At 35.3% G+C, this 13,152-nt stretch overlaps 1 protein-coding gene across 1 annotated transcript in view; it reads left to right on the plus strand.

The window, feature by feature from the left end:
* LOC306855744 (netrin-G2-like) overlaps positions 1–13,152 on the plus strand; it is a 71,914-nt gene that overhangs the window by 39,745 nt on the left and 19,017 nt on the right. The window contains exons 4-5 of the mRNA XM_079394576.1: positions 4,705–4,877; positions 8,399–8,434. Coding sequence (XP_079250702.1) covers positions 4,705–4,877; positions 8,399–8,434 — 209 coding nt within the window. The remainder of the gene's footprint in view (positions 1–4,704; positions 4,878–8,398; positions 8,435–13,152) is intronic.

Raw genomic sequence — 13,152 nt, forward strand, 5'->3', positions numbered from 1 at the left:
AAAGACAATCAGAACAATTCTGATTCCAATTAGATTCAAAAATGTCATCTAATTGGATTGGAGGGAAATGACGGAGTAAATTGAGATAATACGCTCAAATGTACCGGAGATCAAAGATTATTTAAAACAGGGACTATGCCGGAGACGGAGAATAGAAACCATCCAGCACTATGTTAAGCACATTATCTCACGAGTCAGCGGTCTGAGTGGCCATATAAGTTACAAACAAGTAAAATGTTATTTCTTTATAGATCATATAACAACAACTTGGAAAACAGAAAAGGTAAGAAGCATTATTTGAGAAAAGGGCACTCTGATATAATAGGGGCAGACCTGTAACAGAACTAATTTTACCCTGTGCTGACGTCATTTCCGTAACTTGTGAAAAAGGCTAATTGTCTTATTTTGCTAATAGAAAATTTCTTGTCACAGCAGCTGAAACAACAATTAATGTTGTGGAGATAATTGATTTTTTGTGTTTCCTGGAAAAAAAAAACAATGTTTAAAAAGTCACCATATTATTGATTTTATGCTTATTTATGAATGACAAATCTTAATGGATAACTTAGTCTAATATGTAGACAACATTGTCTTTGCTTGTAAAACAAGGCTAAGATATCCAGAAAATGGATTTGAACATTCTCTAGGCCTCAAAACTAGAAGCACAAACCTCAAGAACGGTGACAACCAACAAATGTTAAAAAGATGAGCTCTTTACATCACAGTACAACAAATAACCAACAATAATGACAAAACAACAACAAAAAAGTTTAAATGAAGAACAAAAAAAATAATCCTATAACAGTAACTGCATAATTTATTCATGCTGGGAACTCACTATGCCTTAATTTCAACAATATGTCATTTTTGACTAGTTAGAACAACATTTGGTGTAATTTTGTTGGTCTGACAAGGGTTTTTATGTTGTTTCAAGAAAATAGCTGTTTTTTTTAGTATTTGAGACTCAAAAAGTTATGTAACCTGGAAATTGTGCAGTTGCATTCTTTACAGTAAAATCAGCCAAAAATCCTTTTTTAAAAACAATGCATCTTTTAGTAACCTAAGAACTAAGAACCCTTATTTTTAAAGACAACAACCCATGGGCTTGAACTAATCTATCAGGAATTGACTGCATTGTGAAAAGTGAACATTACATACCAGAATAGAGTCAGATCTGAATGCAGTCGATCGTAGGAAGGATGAAAATGTTGTTCTGGGAGTCTGGCCATAATTATCTAACAGGATTCCCATGGTCATGGAAAACAAATGCGACGGAATTTTAACATTGTAATTTCCAAACCTGAAAAAAACAATCATGAAAAATAATCAAATGGCATGGGAATTTCTGTAGTGAATTTAAAATGTTCCAGATACACTCTGTGATAAAATATTCAATCAGCTAAGTGCAATTTGTGAGTGCAGTCTGAAATTATTTTTTACAAATCCTTATCCAATAATCACAAAGAACAAAAAACATGGAAAAGTAATGGAAACCAGATAGAAAAGTCAAGTCAAGTTCATCCCCCAGAGCATCATACTGTATCCCAATGGAAACATATCTATTTATATTTGCTGTTATTGAAGTAACCTGTTTTAAATTACTGCATTAACTAGTGGCAAGACTATAGAAAGGCTGCATTAGTAGCCTAAAACAGTGATTATGAGCTATAAAATAGGGTCAGTTTTGAAGAAATGTTGACTTCATCCGTGTAAAGCCTGACATCTCTCTTTTTTTAAACGAAACAGTTTAGACATAAAATTAAAGGCAGATGTTTGGACACTAACACTAAGGCCTTTTGCTAAAAACTATCAATACATGACAAGGCATGTAGTGGATTGTGTCAACAGGTTTATCAGCAAAGTCATGTTGATCATTTAGAGGCTATAGAAACTGACGTATCAAATATGACACAGTAGGCTTGACTGCACTGGAGTGTGTTTTACATTCTGAGCTGATATGAAACTAATCAGAGAATGTGAGCGCAGCATTATTAGACATGCGTGAGAGGTGCGGGCAGCAGATGGTGGGAGTAATTCTGCTATCCCAGCTGCTCACAGGGCACTACAGAAGACCCTTGTCCCAGCAGGACCTCTGCTCAGGGGAACTGGCCCTCAGAGGACAAACACACACACCACACACCGCAAATCCCACTGAAAACAACTCGGGAAACTCCTAGTTACTTCAGAGTGACTTAACAAGGTCATATCATGGACAGCTGGATTGTTCTTGCTCTTTTGAAATAATACTGAGATTTGATAAAACTAAACTGCAAAAATGATTCAGAAATCATTATGGTCATGACATCACAATCACATTACCATATGACCTATTACTTTTACATATCATATAAACATACCACAGAAAGAAAAAATTAAAATGGTAATTGTGACTTTTTTGCACACAGTTCAGAGTTTATTTATTTTATTTTCTTCTCAGATTTATATCTCACAATTCTGAGAACGGTGAGGATTTGGAGAAATAAATTCATAATTGTGAGAAAATAAGTCATGATTGTTAGCTAAAAAGTCACAATTACCTTTATTTTTTTATTCCGTTGCAAAAATAAGCTTCCATAATGTTGCCTCCATAGTTTAATTTGAGCAAATCTGACTTTTTTCAGAAATACAAGAAAAAAACTCTAAATTTGATACTTTTAAAGTCAGAATTTTCAGATAAAAATTTACAATTACCTTTTTTTTTTTTTTTATTCTCTGGTGGAGATTTGTTCAGTTTAAATAAAAAATTAAATAAGTTTATAACTTTGCAATTGCAAGAAAAATAGTCAGAATTTATATCGCGATATAAACTTTGAATTGTAAGAAAAAAGTTGCAATTACATTTATTATTTATTTGTTGGAAGAAATAATCTTCTATAGATCATAAATGCTTTTCTTTATTTTTTTCAGGTGTTTTTGCCTGTATTAGGATAGGACAGTGTAGAGATGACAGAGAGCAAAGTGGGAGAGAGATAAGGGGGTGGGATCAGGAAAGGTCCTCGAGCTGGGATTCAAACTCATGACGGCCGTTGTGCAACGGCGCTATATTTCGGCAAACTGCCCACAAGGCTATCGGCGCCGACTATGTTTACATCTAAACAACTAGAGAATAAAAATGTTCTTTGTAAAGCTTTTAAAAGGTTCACATTTTAAAATGTATCACATTAGACTGTAAATTGGAGATTTTTATACTGCACATTGACACACAAGGTATAAGTGATCAATCATAGACCACATCACACTACAGACAGCTAAACCTAGACCACTTTAGCACACACTAAACCACATCTTGGAAGAGCGATGGTGTCAGAGAACGAGGTTAAAGGAGATGGAGGGAAGGAGAAAGAGGGGAAAAAATGTTCACAGGCTGTGGAAAAGAAAAAGTGAGAAAGAAATAGTGTGTGAGAGAGATAGATGAGGGTTGGCTCAAGGTACAGTACGATGTTGTGAATATTTGATGCTGATGGATCCATGTTCACTCCAGCGGAACAAACTGGATTGAAGCTCGACAGTAACACACACACACACACACACACACACACACTCACTGTGCTGCTCAGGTGGAAGAGTCTCATTTAGGATCAGGGCCATTTGGTCTTGCACAAACGCTCATTTCTGCTTTACTGGGCCCAATCTACAGCAGCACACCTGTGTCCATTGCTCTTGATGCATTTCCACCTGCCAATACACACTTACACCTGTAATTTATATCTCTGAAAACATCGGCCCTGCTTGAGTGCAGCTTATACAGGAGGTTTGAAATGCTTTCCTAATGACTTTGCCACATAAAACCAAAATGTCATAACTGTCTAAAATATTTCTTCTCTGCCATTTTTCTTCCGAAGTAAATATTTTGGAAAGTAATTAAGAATCAAATTCACATGCACATTAATATAAACATTTACATTTATGTTCACAATCAAATTCATATTAACATCGATCAGTGTTGTTATAGTTACTTAAAACTAAAACATTAAAAATGGTTTTAGTTAATTGAAATAAAATATAAATATTAGGCAAATTTTTTTTGCCTTGCCAACTAATTGAAATGAAATACAAAAATGTAAGTACAAAATTTATAAATTTAAAATAAGAGTAAATTAAATTGAAATTGAAAACAAATACTTTACAAAAGCACATAAAATTACTAAAATGCAACCTAAAATATTTGTATGTATTTGAAATAAAGTTGAAATAAAATTAAATAAAAATATTAGATGAAAGACTTTGAAATAAATAAAGCTAAATAGAAATATATATATTTTTTTACATCACAAAAAATAAGTAAACTTTAAGTAGTTTTATTTACAACGGAAATGAGAAATGTTGCCTTAGCAACTAACTGAAATTTTAAAAAGCCGAAGAATTAAAATAGCTAAATTGGAATAATAATAATAATAATAAAGGTAAAAAATACATTTTAAAATATGAAAAAGGAAACAAAAGCACTTAACAAAATTACTAAAAGTTAAACTAAAATCTAAAAATAAAATAAACTGAAAATATAAAAATAAACACTAATTCTAAATATTAATAAATACTATAATAGTACATAAATGATACTAAAATAACACTGATGTTAATATTAACATTCAAATTCAAAATTTCAATTCACAACCAAAAACACATGAAATCATTCAGATTCGCTGTATTGGCAGGCCTGTATTACAGTACTGCTAAACGTCTGCCTGTCTTTCTGTCTTTCAGGTGTAAATGCAATCTCCATGCTTCTCAGTGTTTGTATGTGGACGGCAACTTACAGTGTCAATGTGAACACAACACGACCGGACAGGACTGCCAGCGCTGCAAAAAAGGATTCAAAGCCAAGACCTGGAAGTCAGGATCATATTTACCAACACCCAACGGATCCCCCAACACATGTGAGTCAAATACACAGGAAGATCTTACTTCCCTATGCCAAATGTTACAAAAAACACCTAAACATACATAGAAGCAGAGAAAAATCATTGTAGGTATAAAATGGTTATGAATGCAACTGCATTATAAAATCAATCGCACTAGGTCTCCAGTGTGCAAATATCAGGCCCTCATGAATCAGATCAATCCATTTTATCATATTCTACTCCACAATGAAACTAAATTAATTATCTCTAAAATCATCCCACACTACAGGACTCTCACATCTAAGCCTCTCACACTGAAATCTCCTCATTATTTTCTGGGTTCAGAATTCCTCGACCGGAATTCCTCTGAGCTTCAGAGATCTTTCCACTCCGACACACACACAGAAAGCAGACGGACGGTTATCCACTGGATCTGATTTATCCCTGAAAATGTGGACAAAACGATCAGGAGGGACTCGCTTGTGAACTGAAATGAGAGATAAAACAAAAGCAAGACAAAGGGGAAAAAAGGCAGATGAGGACAGAGAAATAGAAGAAGAAACAGAGATGAAAATGAACACGAATTTCATTTTTCCTCCCTTCTGTACAGTATCCAAAGGGAGATCCTTTGGAACACAACATCCCCCCATTTTTACCAGCAGCACTCATGATAAAATAATAATCTAGGGCAGCACACACACACACACACACGGGTGAATCCAGCAGACTGCAGATCTCAACTCACTTCACTTACACACCCGAGCGCTGCAGAGCCTTTTAGACTTCACAGACCTGTCAGCTCACAGTAAGATCAAGCCTGCTGGTGTGGCGGCCCAATTCCCAGAGAACAGAGAGGAGAGCAGCGCAGACCGCCATACCGCCGTTCCAGCCTACAAAATGTTCCCAAACACACACGCACAGGTTCCTCTGTGGAGAAAACAGCCCAAATCTGCACTAATCACTGTCTGAACAGGAAACGCTAGATCTGTTCCAAAACCTAGTGAGCTGCCTACCTAGACAGCAAACCAAAAGATTTAATTACGCTGCTTTCCTTTGGTCAAAGATACCAGAATACCTCAGTGCATTTCAACTAGTGCAGCAAGATTGTTTTCTTTTTAATATATGCATATATTTATTTAATATATGCTAATTCATGTTAATTCATGACTGTTCTTATTTTTCATGGAATATTGCAGTGTTTATTATAAATCAGTGTGTTTCACTGTTTCTTAATTTTATTGCCTTCATTTGGCCAAATTATTTTGGCAAAAAAGGCCAGAATACCAAAATGCATTGCAACGAGCACTGTGAAAAATCTGATTAAAATTGCTGTTTGGGTGTTTTTATAATTTATTTTAATATATGCTTATTAAAGCCAACATCAAAACTGATCATTCTCATTTTCATGTAATATTGCAGTGTTTATTATAAATAAATGAGTTTTACTATTTCTTGATTATGCTGCCTTCATTTGGCAAAAAAGGCTATTTTAAAACTACTGTTTGATTATTTTATAATTCTCTAAATAAATGCATATATTTAAAGGTGCCATAGAATGCATTGATATAATATTTTAAATTGTTCTCTGATATCTACATAGAAGGTATGTGGCTTAGGTAAGGGCAAAAAATCTCCAGAAACGGTTTTACATGTGCATTTACAACCCTAGATTTCTCCCTAGAATGAAATGGTCTGTTATTGGCTTATTTGGAAGGGTCATGAATAATAATGTTGAGCTCTGCTCTGATTGGCTGTTTCACAGTGCTGCTCAATGTTGAGCTCTGCTCTGATTGGCTGTTTCACAGTGCTGCTCATTTCAGTAGCTTACACAGCAGGAAGGAAACACAGGGAGGAAAATATATATTTCTATACTTTCTCTCGCAGTTATATCGTTGGGTAATTATACTGTATATAAAATGCGGGCATCAGGGAGCCGCTATTAATATGCGGGGCACTGAAACTGCTTTCAATTGTACGATAGCTTTTTACTTTCACTTTCGAAATTCGTGATCGCACGTCCTCTGTTTATACTATGGAGTGGCAGTACTTACCACAAATTTTACAAGATCAGATGCTTGTCAGTAGTGCTCAGGATCTGTAAATCATTCGCCATCATCCTCAGTCATCTCTCCTTACTCTGTTTATGTGGTAAGTGTATGTATGTGGTAAGTCTTATGCACTGTAATGTAACAGGCTATCGCTAGCAAGGAGCTAACCATGTCCCTTTAGTGGCTCGCGTTATTTGCTTTCCGTGCCTTTCTGAATACAGACACCAACCCATCCCTGCACTTCACATCCCCTGCACAGCCTGGAACATAACATTTATTTCCATGATCTGCCATGTTCACTGTTGTCCTCACTTGTTTCTTCACAATACCTGCAGAACTTCTGATGGTTCGGCTGGCGGCTGGCTTAGAACATGGGCGGGTTTATGCAAATGTTGGGGGCGTAACTATTAGTGATCCCGACTGTTGCGTCACAGTCGGTATTATGTTCTGATTTTTTATTCACAAGATTTAAATAAGGAGGAGGAAACAATGGTGTTTGAGGCTCACAGTATGTCATTTCCATGTACAGAACTTATTATTCAACTATGCCAAGATAAATACAGTTTTCCATTCTATGGCACCTTTAATATATAATAATATAATATATGCTTAGAGTCGGCATTACATTAAATCTGACATGAATGTCACAGTATTTACTATAAATGAATGCATTTCATGTGTATGGCACTCTTAATTATGCTGCCTTCATTTTGCTAAATTTTTGCCAAAATAGGCCAGAATACATTACAAAGAGCACAGTGAAAAAAAAAAAACATTAAAATGGCTCTGATTATTTTTATGATCCAAAATATTTCATGTTTTAATATTTCACTATTTAGTATATCATATTTAAAATATTTCATTATTTCAAATATGCATTTATTTAATATATGCTTATTAAAGTCAGCAATAAATTAAATCTGTCACTTCTTGTTTTTTATAGAATGTCGCAGTGTTTATTAAATAATACATTTCATTTGTAGAGCATTTATTTTACACTGCTTTCATTTGGCCAAATTTTCTGGATAAAAAGGCTAGACTATCTGAATCCATTGTAACGAGTGCAGTGAAAAATCAGTTTGTTTATTTGCGTAATTTATTTAAATATGCCCATTGCATGAAATTAAAATCAGTTCTTATTCTGGGGCATTTTGGAAATTTACAGCTATGCCAAGCTGAAAGATGTACTATGTGAGAAGGACTATGTGAAGAGTTTTGAAAAAGCAACCTAAGTATTGAGAAATGTATCCTAGTGATTGTAAAAAAATAAAAAACTGTAATAATAAAAATTCTTAAAATATTTACTCTGAGCGTTTGCACTTTGATACTAATATGTCAAGCTTATATCAGCAACGTTTCTGATATACATTGTTCCAAATCAGTCACTTGCGATGTTTCATTTCAGTTAGGATGCTCGCTTAGAAGGCATCGGTCTATGTAGAAAGCACTACATAGACAGAGTTTTGGATCAAAGCCCCCTGACACACACTTTCTCTCTCTCTCTTTCAGGTTCTCAGGCGTTTGCTGGTTCTTCTTCTGGTTCCAGTAAGTACCCAACCCTTAACAAACGAGAGGACGGGTCTTTCATCCTCTCTCCTCTCTCTCTCTGATATGTCAGTCATCCCTCGCTCTCTCTTTCTTTATTGTCTCTGTGCTCCATTCCTCGTTATGTCTTCTTCATTTTTCATGGGCCGCCCGTCCTGTGGCTTTCATCATCGTCAAACCGCTGAAACTAGCCGCAATTCAGCCTAACATCAGAGAGCAGGAGGAAGAAACATAAAGGGAGATACAGAGGAAGGAACAGAGAGAAGCAGGAAAGATGACGTGATTCCTTGAGGGTTCAAACAGAATAAGAAATATAAGAGATTCTCTCTGAAGACCCGCCTACAGCATCACATGCACTAAACACACACAATATCAGCCCACATCTAAGAAGGGATTTCCCAGAAAACAACAGTACAGCTGGTGGGTCCATCTCAGGCACAGGCCTACAGAAACTCACCAGAAATCACCTTAGTTACGGGAGTTATTGTTACAACAATAAAACTAAAACTGAAACTAAACAATAAAAACTTGGTGTTGTTATTGTTGACTAGAACCATTAAAAATAATTGTTGTTAATTGAAATAAAAATAGAAATATTGTATAAAAAAAACTTTCAATTTAAATTAGAAATGTTGCCTTGGCAAATAACTGAAATAAAATAACTTTAAAAATAAAAATTAATTAAAGAGTAATGTAAAAATTATTTGAAAGAACAAACACTAAATAATAAAAGTAAAAATAATAAAAATGACAAGCATATAACAAAATTACTATTACGTAAAAAAAAAAAACTGAAAATATCAAATAAAAGCCAATTTAAAATATTAATACATACCATTATTTAGAGACCTCTTTCATACCTAATCAACTTGGTTTTAAATGTTTTCCTAAATATGAATTATTTTCCATTGTAAGTGTTTGTACTGTATATCTAGTTCTTAATGTTTTATTAAATAATTATCAATATCAACATTTAAATCAATATAAACGTGATATCTTAATTGAAATAAAAATATTTAAATGCATTTTATTTATTAATGATTATTTTGATTATTTCTATTATTTTTAATTTAATATATAAAGAGAGAGTTAAAAAATTCCGAAAATGACACTGAAATGAACATTTATAGCTGCTTACTAACACTTATAGTGATTTTACAGTAGTAACAGAAACTATAATAACTACATTATCAGAGGGACTATGTTTACCTTGGTAAATGTTTCTAATGGGTACCTCTACGAGACGACGGTCAAGTGTCATTTCAGCTGTCTTTTAGATTAGATGCCCATTATTGTCGTTATTTTCACATATACAGCAAGACACTGGAGCTGAAAATCCAAAATTCATTTTTTTGTGAAAAAAAGGAAAAAAAAGAAAAGACACGTCTTACAAATAGTGACTAACTGGCCAATTACGCACTACAGTTGCATTTGATGCTTGTTGAGTGTGAATTTTGGACCCTGGGTGTAGCTCCGTGAAGGTGAAAGCAGATCGAGGATGTTTGTATGCGAAAGTGTGAAGGTATTTCAAACACAGATCTGAAGGATCTCAAAGCACTTATAACTGCAGAATGGTTTACAAAACACATGTGGTTTAACTCTGCCAGAAAGTTTTCTCAAACTCGCTTGACTTTATGTGTTGTGGCGGAGCATGTTTCAAGAAATGCTGAGTTCTGCCCATCCTGTCGCCCCCCGTAGTCATGGTCTAATTTTAAAACTGTCTGTGTCCCTGGGGAAAAGCACTTAGTAGAAGTGAAGCCCGGGACGTTGCGATGTCAGGACTTTAAGAGCGTTTGTGTAACGTCGTAAAGCTTTAAACGGCCTTCCAGCGACATGATGCTGATGCATCTGATGCCTTCAGGAAAATAAGCATGATTCAGCATGGGAGTCAACAAGAAATGATGTCCTCAGAGCCACATTAGAATTCAATTAAAAGGCAGCAAAGCAGACAATGTGTATTACAGTTTTTCTCAGTCACTTTGGTGCATTTCTTGAATCGTCCTTTAATATTTGCAAAGAAGTTTGTGCATTTCTCAAAACAATATGTACAAACAGCTCCACACAATGGATTACCTTCAAAAGCCTGTAACTTAATCAAAATCTTTAGTTCATCTCTCAAAATTAAGTATTTATGTCAATGAACATATCAGTGCCATCAGAATGAAAAGTCCTTGTGTCATTGTTCACAAACAAGATAATCAAATGCTTAGTCATGTTGTCAGTATAACAGTGCACTCTGTTAGTATTACCTGATGTAAACTATGGCAACGGTTTGGATGACAGTTACTGTACTGAAATGCAGAAGGCTGCACTTCTTATGTATGTCATATATCTTTTCAAAAGTACAAATTTATACATTACTGTATGTGGGATATTGATAGAAAGAGACTGTTTCGAAATGTTTGAATTATTGAGGATATGGTCGATCTCCCATTATTTAGCTGCAGCCTTCAGCCATTGTTAGGCCATGATTGACAACATGGTCCACAATAATGGCCCTTATTTCATCTGATATGCGCCTATGTCCTTGGCCTCTTCCTCTCTTTTGCCTCTGTACCCTTCCACCATGCATGAAGGTTCATGAGATGCACCTTTGAGTTATTTCAGAGAACTGGTTTATAATTGGTTGATCTACATTCTGTTCATTAGTGAAAGTCAAGATTCACTTCACAATTCATGCCAAATTTACAAAAAGTCTAATAGAAATGTGTAGAAAATACAGTTTATGACAACTAGATCAACCATTTTGCATTTAATTACTTATACGATGAACTAATGACTAGATGTTTTGAGGGGTAAGACAATAGCACAGAGAACTATATAATAAATTTTGAGCAACATGACAATAGCAACTGATAAAGTAGGAAACCGCAGACAAATGTACATAATCAGTTGCATGAATGCATGTGCTTTTATGATGTGCACAAGTGACTAGATGATGTGGAGGTTGAACAAGTAGTTTTGAGAATTTCATTTCTGATCTGAGAAATGCACCAAAGTTACTGAGAAAAACTCACCTAAAAATGAAAATTTGTTGAAAGATTTGCTCACCCTCAGGCCATCCAAGATTTGTTCATCAGAACAGATTTGGAGAAATGTAGCATTCTATCACTTGCTCACTAATGGATGCTCTGCAGTGAATGGGTGCCGTCAGAATGAGAGTCCAAACAGCTGATAAAAACATCACAATAATCCACAAGTAATCCACACCTCTCCAGTCTATCAATTAACATCCACTATTAAGGTGTGTTTAACTTTAAACTAACTACTCCATCTATAAAATTTCTCCAGTGAAAAGTGTTCTGCTCTGAATCAGGAGAGAAATCTGCAATGATCAAGCATTGTTTACTATAACAGCTCTAAACAAATATGTGGGTGGAGTTTGATGTGAGATGACTTTTTTTCTGGAGGAAGCATTATTATGAAGTAGTTTCAAGTTAAAAAATGTCTTGATGGATTTCTTTCTAACAAACGCGCAGCTTTTTGCTTCTCAAGATGTTAACTGATGGATTGGAGTGGTGTGGATTACTTGTGGATTATTGTGATATTTTTATCAGCTGTTAGGACTCTCATTCTGAAGGCACCCATTCACTGCAGAGGACCCACAGGTGAGCGAGTGATGTAATGCTACATTTCTCCAAATCTATTCCCATGAAGAAACAAACTGATTTCAGATGGCCTGAGGGTGAATACATTTACAGCAAATTTTCATTTTCAGTGAACTATTCCTTTAAGGCATCAACACATGGCTCTTTTTGGGGTTTGTGTGTGTGTGTGTGTGTGTTTGTGTAGCATATGGCCCAAAGAAATCAAACTCATAGATCATGTTCATGTTTTCTCTCCCTTGTAGTCTAAGGGTCCAAGGGTCTCCCACACAGGGGGAACAACACACACACAAGCACATAACATGCACACACCACACTTACACAAACACACGCTCAAACATACAAGAAGAGAGGGAGATATGTAGGCCAGTGTGTGTGTGTTCCTATTAATGTGTGCTGGATGAATGTCCTTCTGCACACACACACACACGCAGGGATTATACGGTCAGTGTGTGTGTTCAGACAGGGATTACGAGGTCAGAGCGGCGAGTCTGATCCTCTGGCTGCTGGTTGGTCAGTTGGGCAAATAGCCACAAGAAGTAGAACAAACCAGTACACACAAACACTACAGGAAATGACATCACAGCAAAACACAGTCAGTGAATGATAAATTCGCTTTCATTCAGAAAAATGATCATGATTCAGAGAAACATTCATTTTAAGTAAATTATTTAGATGATATATACAAGAGACAACACACAAACATACATGATCTCTCCTCTTGACAATCAGACAACTGCATTGTAATTATATGTTATGTTATGAGCAACAAATAACAGGACATTATATGATAGGAAGAATCATCCACATTTGACTTTGAATGGACTGCAGCATAAAATTAGACTCTGTCTGTCTTTAAGACCTTGCTTTGCAGTAGTTTCAGCCGCAGGTGTTGATTTCAGATGCTTATTGTTCGTTTTAAATTCCAACAGTGACTGACACTTCATCTGAAGAATTCACTACAGCTATAACAGAATCGCCAGCTTTGAACACAGGTGGGACAGTGTGACCCTCAAAGGCTCCCGTAGTTGCAGCGATAAGTAGTAACCTAGAATATAATGTGTAGAGTAATATACTAGGCCATATAAGGTATTATGCAAGTCGCTGCCTTAG

This window comes from Barbus barbus (assembly GCF_936440315.1).
Source record: "Barbus barbus genome assembly, chromosome: 36".
NCBI lineage: Eukaryota > Metazoa > Chordata > Actinopteri > Cypriniformes > Cyprinidae > Barbus > Barbus barbus.